Raw genomic sequence first — 23663 nt, forward strand, 5'->3', positions numbered from 1 at the left:
GTTACCTTCTTCCAACCTGTGCTTAGGTATGCTCACATAGGTATTTTATGTGTGTTCTTGTAGGTTGTAATCTCGAACCAGGTGAACGTGGAGGGGCCTCTGCTGGCGGTGTCAGACAATATGTTTGTTCACAATAACTCGAAACACGGTCGAAGAGCGAAGCGGCTCGACCCGACCGAAGGTAAGTCTATGCGCTTTCACACATGTGGGATGCCATTGTACCGATTCTTTGATCGTCTTTTACCGTCATTTACAGGCCTAATTAACAATTTGTCGCTTACAGTGTTCACTTAGCATGAACAACTTTATAGTAGCTCGTCAATATTTTGACCTTCAACTAGCCCGAACACAGCGGCGTCGCAACCCTCGAAGTGTGGGAATTACAACAGTATCGAGACAGGGCTTACGGAGCCGTTCCAAACAATTCGGCAAGAATTTGATTACCGTCCAAGAGAAGAACGTAGAGTGGGAAAAATTTCATTAGAAAAGACTGTCCGTTTACGTTCCGCACGGCCGGAAAGAGGGTCCATCTCTGGGAGGCATTCTCATTCCGCCGTGCAAACGGCGGGAATCGTCAGCTCCCCGGGGACAGTCTCCAGCCAGCTGGTCAGATTAATTCGACTTCCAAGGAGGGTCGCTGCTGTCTTTGTCCGTTCCATTAAATCGGACGGTTGAAATAGTTGACCGGCCACGGTACACCGTTGCTGTTTATGCAGGCTAATTCCTGTCACAGCGGGTGATGTCATAGAAGGAAACATTCGGTTTTGTGTGCTCGCTCAAGAAGGGGAAAAAAAAGTGGAATCAGGCTGTCCCTGGGGACAAGTCCCTCCTCCATGCGAGAAATCGATGCTCGGGAACCTGTGGTTGGGGAAGAGCGAGAGAGTGCTCCTACCCACTTCGGCGAACACGCCGTGTTTGATTGGCCCATGCCCCGGCTGACATTTTCTCTGTGGCAGTCTCGCTGCCTCCAACTGATATGGCTAGAATAGGACAGAGCAAAGAGCTGTCTGCTCGAGAAGAATGAGTCCCCGGAGGTGACCGAAGCTAGTGTTGCAGCTTGAAACCCTGCAAGCGACAAGTGAAGAATCGCCTTCGGGAAGGCTTTCGTTTGTTGGTGGCGGAGCGCAACGCTCCGCGCGCTACTGCTGCAACCCATCATAACTGGAGTCATCATGGCAAGAAAAGGTTGCACAGATTTGGCTCTCTGCCTGCAACTGCGTTTGCCTTTTCAGTCAGGCTTCTGTTCTCTTTTCTTTTCTTTTTTTTTGAAATCGAAACAAGTTCACGAACTTGTCTGTGCCAGAAATCTACTCGGTCGTTTTCATTTTATTACTATTGTCACGGTTTACGTGAATGATAAGCGACCACTACCTACAGTAGTCTTCGTAGAACGAATGAGTTGCCATTTACAATGATACGCTATGTATTGAACTGAAGTGTTCCAGCTACTCTTTTACCTTTCCTAGTGAAGATCTTCTGGAAGGGGATAATTGGCTTGAATAGTGCAAGGCCAATGTCTCCAAGCTCTCTTGAGTACGCATGAACCGCCGCAAGTACAAGCAACGGATCTGTAGAACACGCAGTGCATCGAGCTGACATTAGTATGTTAGTTCTTTTAAGTGTGACAATGTCACGGATGACCTCAAACTTAAACACTTCCACATTGTGCTTTACATATTGGTGAGGTTAGGTAAGCTACCTTTTTTCCGCAGGCCACGTCATTATAAAGACAGCTTGAGCTTTCATACAAGATCTTTGTTACACAATCAAGCATTATTTGCATTTTATTTTCGTAATTTTGCGGGCTGTCGTCACGAGCGTTAGCAAAAAGGAAAGGAAATACCATGTCAAGTAATAACGGGAAAGACAGCCAGGCTCCCGAGATTCCTCACACGCAATCGCAGATGACGGAGCATACGAACTTGGGCCGAAGGAGATGTATGGAGCCGTTAAGCCCTTGTCTCGACACATGCTCCTAATTTCCCCCAGCTTGAAGCCGTCCTAATCTGCGGAGGTAAATCCTATTAGGTGTTGTCTTCAGGCACACAGGACGGCTTGAAAAAAAGTCGACAAGGGGTGCATGTCACACATCGGCACTAATATCGTTAAGCCGCGACAGTTTAAACATGAATTGAGGTGGCTCGTTTGCGTTCATACAGTTGTTTTTATTGGTATTAGTTCTGCACACGTCAATTTGTGCACTTTGCGTGTTTCTTTCCTTGCTACGACGACGACAACAGATAAATTAATGATAATGAATGGGGCGACAAGAACGGAACAGTCTGCACAGTTTTCAATCTCCTTCCAAGTATTTCGAGATAAGTTACGTGTCGGGTTTCCTGTGTCTAATTTTTTCAGAAATTCGGTGTGAAAAAGCGGTGGTTTTCGGTGGTGATATTTTAAAAGTGAAGCAACTCGGTGAAAATCGGCGAGAAACGGAACTGCATGGTATTTCCTATGCATACAATAAATGCTACACTGTATTTAAATTGTTATCTTTAGAGTAGCAGCTGCTAAAATCTGAACTTGTTGCGATCAACTGCCAGGTACATGTTAAGGAATTCAGGCATCATCGCAAACCGCTTCGTTTGTTGCAACAATATTTAGCAACGTCTTATTTTGCGTGCAGTAAACCAACCAATGTTTTGCAACAATTTCGTAGCCCCATTATAATGGATATGACCCCATTTCCCCTGTCCGCTACCAAGCAGTGCAGTAAGAAGCAACAGGAAATGAAAAGTAATTTGAAGCGTCCATTCTGGTGATTTTCGATGGATAATTGTTATGACCGACCGCGTAAACATCTACCGGCGTACGTGTATTGGCGCTTTCCGGTAAATACCGATAACCCTAACTACAAGTGGTGGAGGATAATATTAACTACCTGATTCTTACAATGCGAAAGAATAATGAATAATAAACTAAGGAAAACGATGACAGCAGCAGCAACCTTGCATCCTTAAAACAATGAAATCCAGTGAAATGGAACAAGTGATCAAGAAAACGCTCCCATGAAATCCACAAGGTGAACAAATAATAACAACAAACATGGACTGGCGCAGGCTGCTATGGTGTGGTTCCTAACGTCACCACCAAAATGAAGACAGGCCTATGACTAAGTAATATTAGACAGTTTTAGTACATGGAACGCAAAGGCGATAGCGTAGGTAACAGAAAGCGTTGGTGGTTCTGCGCACTGCACGAAGCTCTCTTTCTGTTATGGGCGTTCGCAGAACCATCAACGCTATCCCTTACGTACGCAAAGGCGATAGCGTACGATGCACTAAAACTCTCTATTACCTTTGTATTCAACCAGCAGAAGGCTTCAATCTAAAAGCTACCGATCAGACTTCATCGATTGGGAAAAAAAATATACTTTTGTTTAGTATTATTCTTAATGCACTCCCACACGTACCATTTCTTTGTTTTCTGCGGACGAAATCAATCACCGATGGACAAACTTTGAGCGTGGATTTCGCAACACAGCAACGCGGTTCATATTGGTTTATTTATGGATGCACATCACAGCTCACGTGTTCTGCGCTATGACGGGAGCACTTCCATTAGGCTTCCAACCACGTACTGCTCGCATCTTTCGAAAGAGCAGTGAAAGAGAGAGAGAGACGCCCGCTTACGCATTATTTTCTCACCCTGCATAAATAGGAAGCTTCCGTGAGAAACGCGAGCGGCAAAATAAGCGCAATAAAAACGCGCAGCAACAATCTACAAAATCAGCATATGTACGCAGCCTGAAGTAAGTCGTAGCAGGGTTATTCGTTTATGGGAAATGAGTATTCAAAATACTGCGTGCCGAATACGAGTGGCGCAGATGAAACCGCCTGAAATGTACTGGAGGCCCTGTTCCTATACCCAGAGTGTATGACCTACCACTGTTCTACGAATGAAGTTGTGAAATGCAATCATAACGATGGAAAATAACTGTTCTGTGTCTGTTCGACGACTGTAATATCTCAATTGTAATTATAAGTTGCTCAAAACTGTAGCTGGCGAGCTGAAAGGTTTCCTGACAATTTTGTTTACATTTGCACTCTAGTAGAGCACCTTTTATCGAGGAACCGATGAGTAAAATGGCTTTCCTTGGCAGCTAGGGAATTTACTGCACGTTTAGCTTTCTCGCAGTAAGCCTCAGAGTGTGGCATAGCACGCTCCTCAGGCTACATCGTATTATTTCTTTGTTGTTTCGCAAGTGCGGTACCATCGAGAAAATACAAGGAGGACATTGTTTGCCATGTTAGATTTGCGAAATCAGTACACGTGGTAAAGATAATAAATAATGAAGTTTGGACTATTACTCTCGAACAAATTCTACTGCTAGTCCGTAAGCAGTAACCGTAGATGAGTCTCCTACTTCCAACACCGACTAATCCCAATTTCGTCTGCAGCTTAAGTGTGATCTTGTGGCGCTAACAAAGCTTGTGCATCAAACTTCCGGTAATAAAACAGTTAATGCAGACGCTTATACAGTATAACATGTTGAGCGTCTCTTATTAGGATTTTATTTGCTCCCCCGGATTTATTGGCCGCTTTTTTCTTTTTGCGCTCTATCCAAATACGAAATGCAGTAGCCGTGCGGGTAAAAGACGAGAATGAAATAAAATCCAATGGACAGGGTTGTAGCGAGAGCAGACTCTACTTTGGCATGCAGTCGGCGTTCGCGATTCGCATGCGAGACGAACCGCGTACTCAGCGACCCTCGGCGCCGGGGTATCAAATTTTGCATTCCGCATTTCGTTCTGGAGATTTTTAACGGCCCACCTACTCTGCATATATATACATTCAGATAATATTAGGTTACACTCAATCCCCCCCCCCCCCCCACTCCGCCTTTATTTTATTTTTACGTGCGTGTTAGCAGACCAAATGAAATCTTCCGCCAACTCCTGCTCACGATTGATTGGGGACGTGCCAGAGGAGTCGCAAAAATTGATTCGCGCAGAGTTGTTGATCCTAGTAGAACTTGCGAATATGTACCCGTGCTGCGGGAGAATCGTTCACATTATGTGAACAGTGTAGGCTTTATTGTTCTCCCAGTTTTATACGTACGCTAGCCGCACATTTCTTTTCCATTTTCCACTAAAGCTAGATTTTCTAGCACAATGCGCGGAAAGATAGGAGAAGCTTTGAGAGCAAACAACTTGTTGCATGCGTGAATTGGAGTCCAAAATAATTGAGTTCTTCCCTGAGCGTTAGGTGTTTCACACATTTACCAATTACGTTAATCGCATCATTGTTTGTTTTTTTGTTTGTTTACAGTTCCTTTTGCGGCAACACCGTGCATTAAAGCGATCAGTCCTAGCGAAGGCTGGACGACAGGTGGCTCGACGGTCATCATAATTGGAGACAACTTCTTTGACGGCCTACAGGTGGTCTTCGGCACCATGCTCGTTTGGAGCGAGGTAAGATACCCTGTATTTAAGTTTCTTTCGCTTTCAGTATTCGTTGCAGTTGCCGTGTCGGACGAAAACTGAATTTGCGTGCCACGCAAATATGTAATTTTACGCCATTGACTCTATGAGGCACGAAAAGGATTCAACAGAATGATAAATTTGATTGCTTTCCAGACGTATGCAAAAGAAGAGATTTTTCAATTATCAGTTGTATATTATTCCACATTATGTTTCGCTATACGATTTGTTTTCACGCTTGGGTATTCGAATATCTTACAAGGGTGCCTGTATCGTTTTTTTTTTTTTGACAATGTTGCGAATATTTTCGCCAATTTAAATGCAAACACGCTGTGTAGCACTATCCTGTTTCAGTATGTCGTCACACCCTTGTTCTTGTTATTGTTTCGTGGTTGTCAACAAATTTCTGCAATATATTTCGGTATACCTAGAGTAATGTGTTGTAATTGTATTTCTCTTGACGTCGTGTAGCTGATAACGTCCCACGCGATCCGGGTGCAGACGCCACCGCGGCATATTCCCGGCGTCGTCGAAGTGACGCTGTCTTACAAGTCGAAGCAGTTCTGCAAGGGAGCACCGGGAAGGTTCGTCTACGTGTGTGAGTAACTAGACGTCCATTTTGTCACGGTTCTTAAGATGTTGGTCGAATGATGGTCGAGATGCCATGGCATCCGCCTGTAAAGCGTGCTCTACCGCACTGAGACAGTTCTCGAGGAGAAGCCACCTTTACTTAAAAGAAGTGCATGTTTCGTTCAATCTTCCTCGATTAATTTTTCCGTAAATATAATTATCAATATGCATTTCCGTGTGCAAAAACGTGCAGTATTTTACATGCACAAATATGAGCGCAGTATTATCATTCGCAAAGTGACCATCAGAAACGGGCATAGTGGTCAATCAGCCCACTTGTTTGCTTTGCATTTCATGGGCATTTGTACACACGTTTCATAAGGTTCCGAATATGTTAGCTAGCGAAAGTTCTTTTTCACAGACCAAATTAAGACATACTTAAGTGTTTTTCTGTCTTCTCTCAGTTTTTAGTATGATTTTCACTTTAAAGAACTGACTGAAGTGACATGATTGGGATTTGTGTCCACCAACGCGTGTTCCACGTTTAGTTCCTTTATTTAATCTCTAGCATCTATAACTACGTGTTTATTAATTTGTTGTGGTTGTGCAATCAGCACCATGAGATCTAAATGAGCCGAAACTTGAGATACTACTACTACTACACTATGCTACCATATTTACTATATTTCTTATATGCGATACTGCTTGTACCTTATCTATTTCGTTCTTGCTAACCGCTATCTTTATTTATTTATTTAATGGATGAAATGTGCGTGGTCTCTATGTCAGCTTTTTTTTTTCGTCCACTCAGTACACGAACGCTGTAGTGTACAATTTGAATACCTCAATTCCAATTCTCAATCTGTTCAGTATTCTTGTTTAGTTCCCGGTGACTCAGGGTTTAATTTCTACAAGTGTGACGACAAGGTGTGACCTTACTACCCAACACCGCATTTCGTCAGCTACAACACCGTAGTACAGCGATTCATTGGAAATGTCGGTCCTAGTCGTGGCGCTAATCATTCGCTCTTACGACACTGTCAGCTTCAACTACCGTTGTAGCTTACAACCCTGCGTCGAACTCCATACCACAACTGCGTCGCATGTTCTAAATTACTTATAACCTCGCGCGCTTATGTGCGTAATTAAGCATAAAAACGCTTAACGATTGTAAGCACATAACACATTTATTGCGCGCAAATTGGAGCACACCGGTCGCAAGAAGATGCGTAAAGTTGGGTGTGAAGTTGAGGGTTCGGGCTAACGATAATTACATTTAAAATAAAGGGGCTCCACTCGCACGCGCGCTAATGTATTCCGTTGCAATTACAACGCCCAACAAGCGCCATGCAATATTCAGCAACGTGCGGTGTGAAGACGCGGATACTCCGGAGGACAGTCTCTCCAAATGTGCGTTTCTAAGCCAGGCGTTCACGCGTGCTCAGCGCGCCGTTCATTCTTGCAAACAATTGAAGGGCTTGGAAATACAAAGTGATATGATACATTAAAATGATCTCGGGACAAGCGAGATTTGATTTTGGTATTGATGTGCCCTATACAAGTTCGTTAAGATCCGTGCTGGTAGATGTGAAAACATGGCAACGAAGAGCCAAGAAGCACATAACCACTTTAGGCGCACGTTAAAGGACCTTGAGGTGAGCAAAATTAATCCACAGACAAAACCGCTGTGGCGTCGCTCCTTATCACAGTTGTCTCGCGACGTAAAGCCCCGAATTATTATTATTACATAACCAGCGTGCTTGCTGTGTATCTGTATTAGTCCTTGTCTCTTCGATTCACCATGTTCCACGAGGCCACGTTACGCATGGTTCCAACACTCTATTCCTATTATTGCTTATTCTAAACTCTCAGAAGTAACCAAATGCGGGACATAAAAGGATCACAGTCATTTATTGTGCACCACGTATTTTGTCCCGTCATTTTTTCATAACTTTGTAGACTGTCATTTCACGTCGTCATTTCACTCAGAGTCTTCTAATTAGCCTGTAACAACACTCGACGACTATTGTCATTGTAAATTTATTCTCCGAAAGACTAACAATATCTTTTCTATTTTGCTGTCCCTCCAACAGCTCTCAACGAGCCAACAATAGACTACGGTTTCCAAAGGTTAGCGAAACTCATCCCCAGGCATCCGGGAGACCCAGAAAAGCTACCCAAGGTAGTTTGCTTTTCAACTTTTGTAAGAAATTGAGCGTTCCGTTTTGTAATCCAGAATATGTACCGTCCCATCCTAGCAACAATTCACTGTTTTGTACGGCTATTACAGGAAATCATCTTGAAGCGTGCAGCTGATCTAGCGGAAGCCTTGTACAGTATGCCAAGAAATAATCAGCTGACGCTGCAAGGTCCTCGGTCGCCTGCGCTCAACAATGCCTCCGCAATGTCCAGTTTCAACGCGTATACCGGGCAGCTAGCTGTCAACGTCCAGGAGAATGGCACAGGTAACACGATGTTCCAACTACCAGCAAAGAAACCTTCACACATTCACTATTCACCGCTTAACCCCTAGTTACCCCTAACGTAAATCAACATCTCTCTTCTTCGTCACTCCTTGTACTAAGGAACCCTTTTGCACATTTATTTAAAAAGACACCTCGGTGAATTTGTGTAAATCAATTTAAACTTGTAGAAAACTGTAGACCTACTTTTAGACTGTTCATATTTCCGAGTCATCATTGTATTTCCAGTGTTGCCTTAGCAGCAATAGCATGTGACGCGTCTGTCAGGCCCAATATTAATATCAACATAACCCATATTTTGTGATCAAACACCATAGTGGTGGCAACGTTTAAAAAAATGTTAATGACTTGTGAGGCTTGACACTGCAATGCTAAACTCAGATTGAGGGATGGGAAACCGTTTTGTGCGACTTAGTGAGGGCATTTGTGGTTGTTCCGGTTGCAGAGTACGGTCGGTCACAGAGCAGCAGCGTCTCGCCGCGTGGCTACGGGTCAAACGCCTCAACGCCGCACAGCAGCAGCGGGGCGAACGGCGGGAACGGGTCGTACGGCACCGGCTCTGCCGCTTCGGCGACGGCCGCCATCAATGGCACATACGGGAGCCCAACCATGGCAGTTCCAAGTTCTCCGGGACTGTTCAACGGTGCGCCCCCATTTCGCTTCCCTTAGATCATTCGGTATGGACTAAGCACGGCAATAACCTGCCTGCATAGACTTTTCGGGTCCATAGATGATTTCCTCCTCAAGTAAGATGATAAAATACTGCACTGGATTGGACAGAGTTTCCTCAATAAAGGCACAAATGAAAGCTATAAATGTGCAGTGGGAAGATTTCCCTTGTGTCTATTGAAGTAAAGTACATTTTATGAACACCAGGTGTCACCGGTAAACATATTTTAATTGACATACGTGTAATATTTAAGCGAGCATTAGCTACACGCTTTCATGTTGTACCCGCATAATAATGCAAAAGGTAAGAGCAAAAGCACTGCGTGATCACAGAATGGCCACGTAGTACCTCCACACCAGGACTGTCGGGCTCATATCGAAAATTTTTTGGAACGCGAAGCTGTCCTAAATTGCAGAGCGTGTGTTTGGTGGCGAGGGCCGGCGCGTGTTGCCCCGTCGGGTGTGGTTCCCGGGCGATAGGGTTGGCGGCCCCACCCAGTGCGACCTCGGCTGCAGCTGCTTAATCAACAATCAGTGCTAGTCGCACGCTAGATGCACACTCGGCTGACCCACTTGCCTAGACAGTAGTGTACGATACTCGACTAGCGTGCTATGGCATGCCCCAGAGAGAAGCAGAACGATCTTGTAAGACACTTCGAGTCTTCAAAATAACAATAGTTTGTCACGTTACACTTTGTTTTGTTTCAAAAGCGAGAGGAGATGCAAAAGTCAGAAAGTGAATCAGATTTTTTCTCTTAAATATTGAGCGTAAAGGGTTTTTGTTTCTATTTGAAGATTTGCAGTCTCATTTAAAAAGCGCGTATGGATGAAAATTTATAGACACCTAATACTGCCATTATTTTCTCTTCCTTGGACAGCATTATGCGACACAATTGTAATCTGCCCTGACCGACTGGTGTTTGCAATTTCATAACATGTGTATACTGCAGAGTAAGGCGAATTATAAAAGCGTAAAGCGGTGATGCTTAAAATTTTCTGCAAACACAGAGCGCTCATTGTATTCTCAGTAGCCTGGAGGCAGATCGTGAAAGAACGCGCCTCCACACATTGAAATACTATGTGCACTTCTCATAGATGCCACGATGAATTTTCCCCCCTCTGATTCCTGTATCCAGTAACACGCATGGCCCCTGCGTTGATGATATTAGGTGACAAAAAAAAAAAAAGAGAGAAAGAAAAACGTGTCAAAGCAAATTAAATCACTCAACTACGCTCCAATTTTGCTCAGTACTGCGGACATCGAATTTTGATGTGGGTATAAATGGCGAATGCCGGAGTCCTCACACTAATTACTGCTCAGCCACCGTATTCTGCATTCACGGAATAGCACTTTGTAGCATTTACTAGCTCATGTTGCGTTATATGTATGATTAGGATCTCATTGGACGTTTAAATCTATACCGGTGTCGTATTCCTTGAAAGAACGGTTCGCCGTAAGTATAGGTTGATGTAGACACTGCGCGTAAAAACGAAAATGTCCGCTTCGTAAGCTGTTGTATGGGTGTCTTTTCTTATTCTATTTTTTATTTATTTTTTTGCTCCGGAAAATACCTGGGGCTGGCACGCACATAAAAGTAGCCTTTTCCAGAAAAATCAGCGAGTTTGGCTTATTTACTTCTAATGACCAATTAGCTAGGAGGAGGAAGTGCATCAGGGCCCAGGTTCATAGAGCTACTAGGCTTTCATAACCTGGAGTAGCGTTTAAATACCTAGGTAAATGTTGCTAGAATGGAAAAGTGACCCATTTTCGGTAAGCACGGTTACTGTGGCTTTTCCGCTGTTCGTCAGCAGCAAAAAGTGCGTCAACGCACGCATAGTTTGTAACTACCTGTATAATAATCGTTACTATGGGACAATAGGCTATTCGTTACCACAGTACCCGTATTTACCAGGTGTCCGATTTTTATGCGAAAGTGTCATTTTATCGATCCGTCAACTTCGGTATTTATTCACAGCGCAATAAACTCTGTGTCGATAGATGGCACTGCAGTAAATTTTATTTTCCGTAAGATATCGCCATGGTAAACTGCCGCATCAATAACATGACATCATAGTTGTCCGACAAGGTAAAAAGGTATATGATATTATTGCGTAAAATCACAGGAGTCTGTATCAGATCGTGATGGAATGAACGTGATGAATGAAGCTCATAATTTCATCATGTTGGTCATGCAGGAATGGGCAGCATCGTACCGTCCCACTTCGCAGCCATGAACCCCTTCGCTTTGCCGACGTGCAACGGCCAGTCATACGGAGGATCTATTGTGACGTCGACGAAGTGACGCCCGGACGCCAAACCTGGTGACGTTTCTCATCCCGTGGGCACCCGCAAGCGGTCCTTCGCTCAGTGACCACAAGATCGCCAAAATGCATCGTGTGTGGTTCGCGGCCGTCTTTTGTGTACAGAAACAAACTGTGCGCTCTGCATCACGGTGTCATGCGTGTGAGGCAGATGCAACGCATTCATTCACCGCCACTGAAAGAACAAAAGAGACAGAGAACTACGTGAACGGTGTCATCTGTAATATATGGATATATTCACCATCGTGAGCTGTGCTCCTCCCCCTCATCAGTTCGGTATACGCGTGCTTATCATTTCTCTTACACTGTACATATATCGTACGAAAATCGAGGCAGCATCATTCCGATAACTGTAAAAAGAATATGCCACATATGGAATGTGTGTTTTGTACTCTGCTGTACTTTGTTTCATGTTTATTATTTTGTTTGTTGCGAGCGACTATACAGTATTGTCATGAAGGACGTAAGATATGACTTTTTATATGTACAACAATCGATCAAAATGTCGATATGAGTGCATATCGAAAGATTGCTTTATTATTTTTTGCGTTACCTATCAAAAGAAATGTTATAAGCGAGAAAGGTGCGTTCGGACGTTGTTCAAATATGTTATTTCGTTATTATTTGTTTCCCTTTAGTTGTTGCTGGCTCACTGTAGATAAACATGATCTTTAACCAGCACGATTAACGCGAGAAAACGTAAATTATTTTTCTAAACGCGATGCAAGACGATAAATTATTCGCATTTCTCCGTGCTTGTTTTCTATTCTGTACTTAAGCGAGGCATTTGAAGTAAAGGTGCAATACTTCGACACTGGCACGAACCATCTTACGACAAGGCGAGAGACAACCTGGGAGTGAAAGGGTGTAGCAGCAGTGGGTTTCATGGGGGGGGGGGGGATGTGGGTACATTCCACGCTTATCTACGAACATATCGGGATAGCTACGGTGTCCAAATGATTTTTGCAGCTCTTACTAGTAACACAACGCATCGGTACTTACTCCTGATGAGCACACATGATATGTAGTGTTTAGTGTTACGGCTGTTCTTGTGTTTGAAGTTCTATATCAGGTGTGTTGATCGTGTGGGACATTATAATATGCCAGGTCTATGATAATCGTATGGCATACTCGTACCAGGGCATCACACCAATGCACACTGGCACCCTGGTGGCAGCAATGTTACCTTCTTTCCTTCATTGTTTTTCACCATGCGCTGGCAGACACACTTTTAGAGGTCACCGAGACGCTGTTCTTAAAACATGCCTGTTTTAAGCTTGACAGTTGAACGACTAATAATATTTAAATGTTTTCATAAAAGGGGGATATGTAAAAAGATTATAACCATTATAATCAATTTACTTAATCCGTTTATCACGAGCGTCTGATTAATTCGTTTTAATTGGGAGCGATATGCTGTACAGTAATATACCCTTGAATACGGTAATACGCCTTGTAAGACTGAATGCGTGACGAATTTGGCAACTGGTTAATCTGTACTGCCGGAGGTGACAACACTAGTCAACGCTTGGAATATCGTAAAACTTGGCAGGTCTGTGTTTACGTACAAGTGTATGGAGGCAGCACGCAGTGTGGTGGTGGTGGTGGTGGTCCGGCGATCACCCAGTGCTGAAAACTGACGCTCGGTACAGAAGAGACATGTACAAATATTCACGCACTTCAACTTTAAGTGCGGCGTACTCATGTGTGTACTCGACCAATTACGGAAAAACATCACAGTAAATCACACCAGTGCTTGATTAATCCTACTATCACGCATGCTGTGGTACACGCCAGAAAACGAAACTGACTTGAGTACCTTTACACGCAGCGCATTGCAGTGACAGTGTACTCCACTGACTCCTAACTCAGCTCGATAAAGCATATTTCCTGCAATGGAGATAAGGAGTGCCCTCCTAACAGTTCCTTACATAAAGCATACTTGCAATTCGTTTGAACTATACACTGTTTACTCCTTGTTTGTTACCATGTCTCTGGATAGGCAGTGCTATAAGCTAGTCTCAATGTCCTGTCTACAGCAAGCCGGTATCGTCACACCACCTCACCACCTGCATACCTGTCAAGATCACGATCACTTCGTGGTCTGTACCGTGGTTTTGTAATTTGCCGATGCCTGAAACCAGTCAATAACTCTGCCCTTCGGCAACCAATGCCTAATGAATCGCAATACTCGGAAAGTGGGATCGTCGAAAACGATCACATTGTGCAGGCGCCACATTCCAATGCAGTTGCAAGTTGCAGCAGATAAAGAATTTGAATCAGTTAATTACTTGAGAATTTAGAACAGTAGAATCTGCGTCTCGGTATCTTCTAAAGTTAACTGTCAATTTTTTATGAACAAGCCTTTGATTTCGCTCGAGAGACATCGTTGGCAGCCAGCAGTGCCCGTGTAAAACATATCCTTCCTGAGTGCCAATGATGTCAATTGCGAACACTGTAAGACGGCCAATGAACTAACAAGCTTTATCAAATTGTTCCATGCAACCACCTGCAAGCGCGACAAAGATACATTATGCTTCCCCTCTGGGTTAGCATACAGATGAATTTTGACGATGATGAAGTGCTGGAACAGCTTGTTAAAGCTATCTGTTATCACTCCCACCTCATTGAGTTCGTGGAAGTCAGGGAATTTCCTTTTCTGCCACACACATTGCATCTTGTACGTCTGGTAGCGTATGTGTTCTTTTGGGACGTATTAGGTCATTGGTTGTAGTGCTTTTACTACTAGTCCATTTTATCTAATTTTCTCACAACCTTTGTACTGCAGCCATTATGTCCTTTCAAAAGTGCATGAGAGTTGCTGGGAAAGTGCTCGTGTAATTTCATAATAAATGTGCGCAGCATTCTGCTGCTGAATGAGAGAGATCGAAATACTGGAGTATTCTTTCTTCGCGCCCACGTCACAGTGTTGGGGTGTGCCTATTAGCAAGCCTCGGTATCCTAGATGCGGCCGAAATGCACATCGTTAAAGTGGTTGTCTCGAGCGGGCAGTATCGCGTAGGAACTCTCAAACATTCGGAGCGTACGTATCTATCTGCGTAGAAACAGTTCAAGAATTGAGAAACGACTGCCAGGTACAGTGCTGCACAAAAGTTTACGGAACACGCTCCGGCGCATTCGGTGGTGGTGGTTATGGTGAAAGGGCTTGCCGTTGTCGGCCTCACGTATGTGGGCAACGTCACGACTGACGCCCTGGGGAAATGTGCGTCCTGGGCCGACTTCTAGGGGAACTGTGCTGACATATGTCTGAAAGCGTCTGAGGAAAACCCAGGAAAAACCCCAGACAGCACAGCCGGCACCGAGATTCGAACCCGGGTACCTCCCAGTCTCGACGTGCATTCCGGCGCATTCCTTCCTCAGAGTGACACGCTAGCAGCGAATGAGAACGTACGGACTTGCAAAGACGTGACTGGGTTAGCCAGGCACGTGTTTTGGGGGGGGGGGGGGGGGTAAATACGTACGGTCCCATTCGCTGCTGGCGTTTCACTCTGAGGAAGGAATGCGCCGGAGCGTGTTCCGTAAACTTTTGTCCATCACTGTACATCACTAGTTTTGAGAAGGAAGGGCTTCACGAAGAGAGGTGTCATGGGTAGAGTTTCATTAAAACCAACTCCCGTGGCGTGGCGTTTGAGGAGTAAGCACAGGGACACGGACTAAGGGAACGCGGAAAAATATGAAGGCGCAGGCGCGGTATTTTTACGTGTTCCCTTAGTCCAGTGCCCCTGTGCTTACTCCTCAAACTCAAGGAGATGTTTCCCTCATGGCATCCTCCACCAGCTAGCTTGCCTCCTATTTCTCTGTTCCTCAAAAGTACGTTTAGAAGGCACCCGAACCATGATTTTTTTTGTAATTATGTAAACTTGAATGAGTAGAATGAGTGTTAGATAGGCAGTTAATTGTATTAGTAACCGATCCACACACTGAGGATCCATGCAATGTAGAACAGCTGAAATCACAGAAGCTACAGACTCAAGAGCGCGCATGCATTCCTGAAGTGGTCTCTAGAAATCTTCAGATATGAATACAGCCGAAGTGAACCAGAACGAATTACTTCCTGGATAATCGGCCGAGCGATGCTGTGCCGCCGATTCCGAGTGAGACTGGCTTCTTTCAGATCCAATATTTTGGAAGGCGCAATCAGGAATGATTAGCCGGGGCTCTCGTAAGCGTCCCCTTCGCCCCCTCTTGAAATTACGCGCTCCGAGTTCCTTGCCACCCATCTCAGAAAACGGCCGTGAATATTTTAGAGCGCTTGGAACGACTCCTGCATCGACCGCCTTCAAGTCGATATTGTTTGGTGTGCGACGACATCCGAATGATTGCAATCGGTTGATTAGTCAACCTATGCCTGTATCAACACGGAGGGATGAAAGGCTCCCGCGGGGCCTCCTGCTCACTCACCGTGGCCCGATACATGTCGACACACGAAGCTTTGTAATGGATTCTTTAGAAGCTCTAACTGTTTGGGCTGCTCGGATTTGCCCCAGCGATTGAGTTGGCATCATATTCGGATTAGATCAAAAACACACTCAGCAAAAACCGAACGCCCTTCGAACCTCGACGAAGATCTGTTCAATGACTATCTGTGGGCATGTGCGACCTTCTTTTTAAGGTGTGTATATGGCTGATACAGGCTGGCTGAGGATCCACTGTATGTCGCCATGTGTAGTATCACGCACTTCTTTTAAAATTTACTACTGCTGCTTGAGTGTATTTACACACCTGACGTCATTAGTCACGCCATTGTTTAATTGCAAAGAATAGACAAACTGTGCAACGAACCTGTAGTGCCCAAAGGGAGTCCTGGGCTCTTCTTACGCAGACAACGGATTCCTCATTTTCTTCATTATAGATACTTTTTAGTCCCATTTCATACTGAATTGAAAAAACCTTCACAGCAGATGCACCATAACATGCTACCCATGAATGTCACGTCACACACACGTACCAGCCATACAAAAAGCTGGTAGAGCTGCGTGGACAGGAAAAGAAAAATGAAAACAGGCTATGGAGGTTGACGTCACGATGCCCGGCTCATCGGCCAGTGATTCGACACTTCTCCATGAAAAGCATGTCTCGATTGACAACGTCACAACTGGAACGCTGGCAACTTCATGCTTCTTATGTATGTTAACGATGCACGGTCTACGGAACCAATACCAGATAGAACGCCTAGTAAAAGGCCTCGTACAGGTAGGGACCGGCGCATAGTAGGCGCACTTTTCTTGCTACGATCCGTGGAACAGTATAGGTACGTGTACCAGGCGAGTAATCCTGTCTAGATGGGTGATATCATCCCGGCCGCACGTACGTATACATAGGTGAGCAGGTGACACTCAAATACGCCCATAAGAAGCAGGGCTTAAAACGAATATTTTATTTTACACAGCTGCGTGACGGGTGAATGTCCTTTTTACGTTGAACACAAGAGTAGGTAGGCAAGCGAGCTGGTACAAGATACTTGTAGGCAACATGTACCTTCAGTATGAGGAGGAACAGAAAACACTTACAGGAAGTTTTGTGTTTCTCTTCATATTCAAGGAAGACGTTGCCTACAATACCTTTCACATTGGTAGTTCATATTTTGCAACATGCTCCCCCTAAATACCAGGTAAGGACCAACACCAAGGCGCCTGGAAATTGGGCCTCTCGAATAATGTGGCACGCCAAGAAATACGGAATACGGAAAGGAATATATCCCGTCCCATCCCGTAACAATGGAATCTCCGCTCTCGCGTTTCTCTCCCCAAATAATACGTGGCGTGACTACGGCGAGCAGCGCCATGCCTTCACATCTACATGTTCACTGTTACTTGTATCCAATGCGCCGAGATGCCAACGTTAGTGGTGTTCTGTTGGTTCCTTGGTGGAGGCTAACATTTGAAGCTGGGCGCGATAGTTGCTTATGTAGCGGTTTACAAGATGTACTTTGTGCTGTACTCTGTAAATGAAGGAACATACCTTGGAAACGCAAGGCGCCCCTAGAAATGTCGTTCGCGTGATGTTGCCAAGTGGTCGACGCCACTGGCCCCCATGGAGCATCAGGAGCGGAGGCAAGGAGATTCAAGAACACCGCACCAATAAGATGCACAAATTGTATAACAATCACCAATACAGGATACAACTGCACTGTCGTTCTTCCAAAGTACCCGCGGCATGCGACAAAAACGTACTGCTCTGTATCGACTCTAAACGTACCCACCCTTTCTTGTGGCGGAGTATCGACATACTCCTGTATCCTGTAGTATTTTGCGTGGATTCATATTTGCTGAACAACAATCAACGAAGAAGAACAGTTAAGAGCGTTAGATAAATCTTTACTGTTCTTATTTTTACGCGTAAAGAATAGTAATTATCGCACATCTACAGCTTTACTCGAATCCAGATGTCAGCAATTCCTATGGCATTTGATGATCAGTACAGTGCTGCCAGGAATTAGCCTCTGTGTATGCTGCTATTTCGATAACATTTCCTACACTTATCGTGCTAGGACATACTCCGCTGGCATTCGTAGTGAAGCGGTTACCTGGTAAGGTAATTCTGAGGGTTCAGAAAGGAAGCCCAGTGGAAGCTCAATACTGTGTTCGAAAATACCAAGGAGGCAACAAAGAACGTACGAAGTACTCGATAGGCAACTTGTAGAACACCGGAGGACATGAAGTATGAAAGATAAAGTCACTGAAAAGGTTAGCCAGCTGTAGCACTCGAACCCACATCTTCTGGATTGCCGGTGCAGGGCTCTACCAATTCAGCTAAGCTAACACGCCTTCTCAGCGACTTCCAAGGGTGCGTCATCTGAAGGGACAAACCAGCCACACTCTCTCACTCATCCTCCTTTCACTCTTACGTTTTTGCTCACTCATACACATTCATACGACGGGATCGACGCAGGCGGCAACTGTTGAACATGAAAGAACTGATGTTCTGAGGCTGGAACAACATATGGATGAGTGAGAGAGAGTGGCTGGTTTGTCCCTTCCGATGACGCACCCTTGGAAGTCGCTGAGAAGGCGTGTTAGCTTAGCTCAATTGGTAGAGCCCTGGACCGGCAATCCAGAAGATGTGGGTTCGAGTCCGACAGCTGGCTAACCTTTTCAGTGACTTTCATCTTTCATCGTTAGTTTCTTAGGCAAATTGAGGCTTTGTATGTATTTGTCCCTTCTATGTTGTTCCAGCCTCAGAACATCAGTTCTTTCATGACATGAAGTATCTACTGGTGCACTGCACACGCTTCACGTCTAGAGGACAGACTCTGACGAGTGTTCTGGATAGGCTGGACCGTCGAAGCACTCAACGTAGGAAAGTCGACCTATCATCTTATTAGGCCCCGAAGTTCGATTATCGCCGGTAACAGGTGTTCTATGCGAAGCAGCTCCACCGCGAAACCACAGCTGCTAATCAATCTGTGTTCGTGCTAGAGCGGCTGTGAAGCGGTTGATAAATGAGAGGCTCTCAGTCTTCTATTCGGTTGAATGAAGAATTTTCGTAGCTCTCCAACCCTTTCCGAACTCATTCCTCTTTTTGAGTGCTCACCAATACGAAAGTGGGGATTGAAATTACAATGGCACACGCGGCCTTTGAGCCGCAGATTTAGTGCAGATAACCAGCGGTCTTCCGAAAGAAGGCGGGCGGAACATCCACCTGCGTCCCCTGTGAGACAACTTTTCCGCTTTTCTTTTTGTCTACATTTACGCTTTCTCTCTAGCGTTCGTAGGTCCGTGTGGTTTTGTAGTTCGAAAGTATTCTTCGACTGTGTAGTAAAAATGTTCGCTAATGGGTGAAAAAAATTTCCTTCGATGGGTATCAAACACGTTGTCAGTCTTTTACATTGTGCACTTCTTTGAACGAAAGTGATGATCCTGTTTCATTTGTAGGCTTTAGAAAAAACATACGGATGGGCGTATTGATGAATTCTAAACAAAGGAAATAGGTAGCGCTGGTAGAGTGCGTTAAATTAACGTGGCATCGCGGAGGAAACTGCGATACACGAAGCTTCCATTCGAATATGAGAACCAATTGGAGTGACCTACGCTGCGGCGAATAGTCAGTGGATGAGGCGCAAGCGCGCACAGTAGCAAAATAAGCGCTTTATACAATACATTCACCGCACTTTATTTTTTATTCCCTATACAGAATATTTCTGGGACACCTAAGAAAAAAAACAAAAAAACTCGAATGCATGCGATACACGCTGCGCAGCTCAATAGTCATCCCCTTTATTAATGAACGCAACATGACCCCTTGGCTCTTATTAGTGCAGGCCCCCCACGCACATCGATTCCGATTCAAGTCGCTCGACACTTTCTCCTCCATCGCGCTTCCGCGCAAAAGCTTTGCCGAACGGCAGCGTTGCTGGCCGCGTATGACGGTACTTTCCGTGACCTCACAGCAATCCTATTACACCACCTGCGGGGTACGCTGCCATCGATAGGCCTCACGCTGGGCTCCAACAGCGGGGTACCAGAAAAGTACCATGGCGTCCCAGTGTGTACACGCGCTTCCAATATCATCAAATTTTCACGAATCGTCCCTTCCTGGCAGCCCGCCCTGGCTGGCGGCGTCACCTCATCTCCGCGATGACAGTGCCAGCGACGCAGTGTCCATTAAGTCTCCCAAGTCCCTTCTTTCCCCGCTTTCCCCGTCAAGCAAGCTGCCCCACTGTCTCCCACCTCTCTTGCAAATGAAGATGGATGATGCTGCCGATGAACTTGAAGCTGCAACCTATCTGACGACGGACTTCTCGCATCAGGTTGTTGTCTGCTGCTCCATTGAGTTCCTGCCGTTCTGTTACAAACAGGGGAATAACAAGAAGAGCGATAAAATGTCGGGCCACCGTAGCGGGCGCTGACGTCCGACGAACTGCGTGACTTTACAGCGGGGTCAATAAAGCAGGAGGGAGCGCTGCAGAGAAACACTTCATAACATTTGTTTCACGACTTCTTAGTTGTCGTGTAAGGTTGTATGAAATGGTGTTGCTAGGAAATTTTATGTTTATTGTTAGTAGTATCGATAGCTCACCACCTTGATCTTCTGCATAACAATTTGTTATGCTGTATGTAGCTATACTCGTACCCTAATACGGCCACGTGGTGACCCCCATCTACTTTCTGTATATATTGACACCGCGTGATTCATTTTGTCATGAAGAAGGCGGAGGCTCCCGGAATGTCGTAATACCATGTACTTGGATAAACAGTTTTTTAATTATAAAATAATCGGTTTGTCACTTATTTTTGCAGCTCATTCATTTTTTCTTGTTGTATCACTCGACGACCATCCATCGTTTCAGTTTCTTACAAAAAAAAAGTTATATTTATTCCCTTACTTTAAAGACCCCAGAGGGGTGTAGGGGGGCTTTAACGCACACTCTTCCTGTTTGCTTCAAATATGCTCGGGGCGGTTCATGCAGATACAGTTCGGCTTCTCTACTCATCTGGTGAACGAAAACCTGCACCGCTCCAACGGCGAGGAGATGGGTCTAAAAGTACTCCTCCCATCAACATTCCTTCATCCGTTCACAATGAGCAATAGGGCAGTGTACCGCCACAGCGGCGGTGAATCGCCCATCTCATCATCATCATCCAATGTGTGTGTATATATATATATATATATATATATATATATATATATATATATGGCAATGTTTCCACATTGCCAACCACGTAGAACGATACCAGATGCGAAGTTCACAGAAACATAGTGTTCTCGGCAAGTCGGAAGCCAGCTACGGAGCATGACGACTAGCAAAAGCACTACCTGCACGACAGGTGGGAAGTATGACTGTTGGACACTACAACATCTGAGTGGAATCTTATCATTGCGCAATTCAAGTTACAGAAATTGCCCTCCAAAGAGGGCAATGCGCGAAGCGGAGAAACCTAGACAGCGCGTCCCGGTACTCGTGCCATGACGTAGTAGGAATATTAGCTCTCATTTGCAAGTGAAAACTCGTCTACTGCGGACGCGGCGCGGCACTGACTACATCCGCTACGGCTGCTTCAGCTGTCGACGCCATTCCACGAAATATCTGATTTGACATTCTTCTATGAATCCACCTTATTCATCCGTATGTGTTTATAGCTCAGATCTCGCCATACCAGCACTGGACAGCTGTTTCGGTCTTATTGGGCTATCATCAGTAGTAGTGCGCTAGTAGGCAACGTTTGAGTGGGTGGTATCAGAAGGACACGTAGAACGTCATGTCCTCCCGTGCTGGTGACGGAACTGCTCGCCGTAGTCGGCCACGCTCAGGCGGGCAACGTCACGACTATCGAAGGGGAGGATTGTGCGTCCTGGGCCGACTTCACAGGGAACTGTGCCGACATTTGTCTTAAAGGAGCACTGAGGTGGCCCCAAAAATACTTTTTCGGTTTTCGCTGCGGAGTGTTCTGCAACGAATAAAATGAGTTCTTGCGAAAGAACCATGAGCGCAGGTGACCTACAGAGCGCGCGCTTTGCCTCTGTTCCGCACGCCCTTTCAAAAATCATCTTTTCGTGGAACGACCGCATCGCAGAACAAGAGTACGTCGTGACGTAACATGGTCTTTTGCACGTGACCAGTGACGTACAGCGACTCAGCGCAAGCATGTATAAGCGGCGCGTGAGCTGAGAAGAAAAAAAAACACAGAGAAAGAAGGCACAGGGCCTTTTCCGGGTCACGTGAGGATCGTGTCGGCCGTCCGCGGCTGCTTTCTCCGACGGTTTTTGTAAATTTGATTGCGCAGCTTTAACACACCGCAGAGCGAAAATATTTTGCATGGTGACTCCTGCCGGACAGCCTGACAGATGAGGGAGGGTTTCGAGCGAGGTTAAATGTCACCTCGTCCCTCCTTTAAAGCAGGGTGAGAGCCTCACCAACTGAAAGGCCCAGTGCAAAGGCAATGAAGTATGTAAGGAAAGAAAAAGACGGCTTCTTCCTTTCCTTTCGTCCGCATGTGATTCTCGGAAGGAGGGCGAGAAATTACAGGGTGCGTGCTGGACCTGATAGATACATCGGGCATGTCAAGAAGCTAAGTTTGGAGTCTGCATGGCTGAGGTGTGATGAGGTGCGCCATATTGCCCGTGGACGGAGTTGTAGCAAATGTGGTGTCGATTATCCATTCACATCATACTCAGCAAACACATGGGCGGGCCGTGCGCGGCCATTCTTTGGTTTTCTGACCGGTATCGCAGCGTCGGCGCACCAGAACAGGGTTCGGCAACAGTCTAAAACGGAGGCTTCGTCAGTTCCTGGTGGTTTCAACAGCTGTCGATGATGACATTGTTCCGCGCATGCGACTGCGCGAACCTCGTTCTGCTGCTTTGCAGGCTGACTTGGCTTCCGCGCAAGTTGGCTTGGTTCATATGCAGAAACGAAATACTGAAACAGGCAGCCTGTGACGAACAGGTAACTTTAGAGCAGGACGCCACAGTTGACCACAACAGAATGACGGTTGTGGGGAGCTCACGTTCTTTTTGACTTTATAACGTAAACGTCGCCATACCTGCACCGGACAGCTGTTTCGGCCCTATTGTGCCTTCATCAGCAGTGAGCAGGCAGGCAGCGTTTGAATGGGTGGCGTCAGAAGGTCACGTAGAACGTCATGTCCTCCCGTTATGGTGAGGGCCGCACCGTCTGAAACCCCCATTCCAAAGTCAGTAAAGTACACGGGAAAAAAAAGAAGCAGAAGTTCTGCGCGTGATGTGTGAGCTTTGCACTGGGGCTTCCGGTTGGTGAGGCTCAGACCGACCACTGCGGCGTCGCTCATGATCACAGTTGTCTCGCGACGTAAAGCCACGAATTATTATTAATTAGAGCACAGATAAATATGCACTAAAAACTCCCGAAATATGCATGCAACTATGCACCTGACACCTTCGACATGCGCAGTAAAAATCCTCAACATATGCAATGTTTTTCATTGTTCTTGGTACGAAAGCAATGCACCAAATGCCTATTTTTTAATAAAAGTGAGTATTTTGTTAGGGATAACACGGTAGCATAAAGCCGCCTTTGTTCTAGCTTCAGCACAGAACAAAGAATTGAGCTGAAGGTGCTGCGTTCGTGATTGATAAAATAGCGTAAACGCGGGCTAGCTGGCGAATGAAAAACCCGAACATACACGTATGTTCATGTTTTTCGTGTTCCCCATACTCAGGCATGTTTCGTCATGGCTTTGCGTTCGGCACTGCA

The 23663-nt window shown here is 45.5% G+C and overlaps 2 protein-coding genes across 5 annotated transcripts in view; one reads left to right on the forward strand and one right to left on the reverse strand.

The window, feature by feature from the left end:
- The window catches only part of LOC135377531 (transcription factor collier-like), a 97743-nt gene extending 83398 nt beyond the window's left edge, over positions 1-14345 (forward strand). For all 3 annotated transcript variants that reach the window (XM_064610023.1, XM_064610022.1, XM_064610024.1), the window contains exons 9-15: positions 64-181; positions 5275-5417; positions 5898-6024; positions 8090-8178; positions 8287-8461; positions 8925-9122; positions 11345-14345. In XM_064610023.1, coding sequence (XP_064466093.1) covers positions 64-181; positions 5275-5417; positions 5898-6024; positions 8090-8178; positions 8287-8461; positions 8925-9122; positions 11345-11451 — 957 coding nt within the window. In that variant the 3' untranslated portion in view covers positions 11452-14345. The remainder of the gene's footprint in view (positions 1-63; positions 182-5274; positions 5418-5897; positions 6025-8089; positions 8179-8286; positions 8462-8924; positions 9123-11344) is intronic.
- The window catches only part of LOC135377530 (ATP-dependent RNA helicase abstrakt-like), a 289645-nt gene that overhangs the window by 218306 nt on the left and 47676 nt on the right, over positions 1-23663 (reverse strand). The gene's annotated exons all lie outside the window — the stretch shown is intronic.

This window comes from Ornithodoros turicata, chromosome 1 (assembly GCF_037126465.1).
Source record: "Ornithodoros turicata isolate Travis chromosome 1, ASM3712646v1, whole genome shotgun sequence".
Taxonomy (NCBI): domain Eukaryota; kingdom Metazoa; phylum Arthropoda; class Arachnida; order Ixodida; family Argasidae; genus Ornithodoros; species Ornithodoros turicata.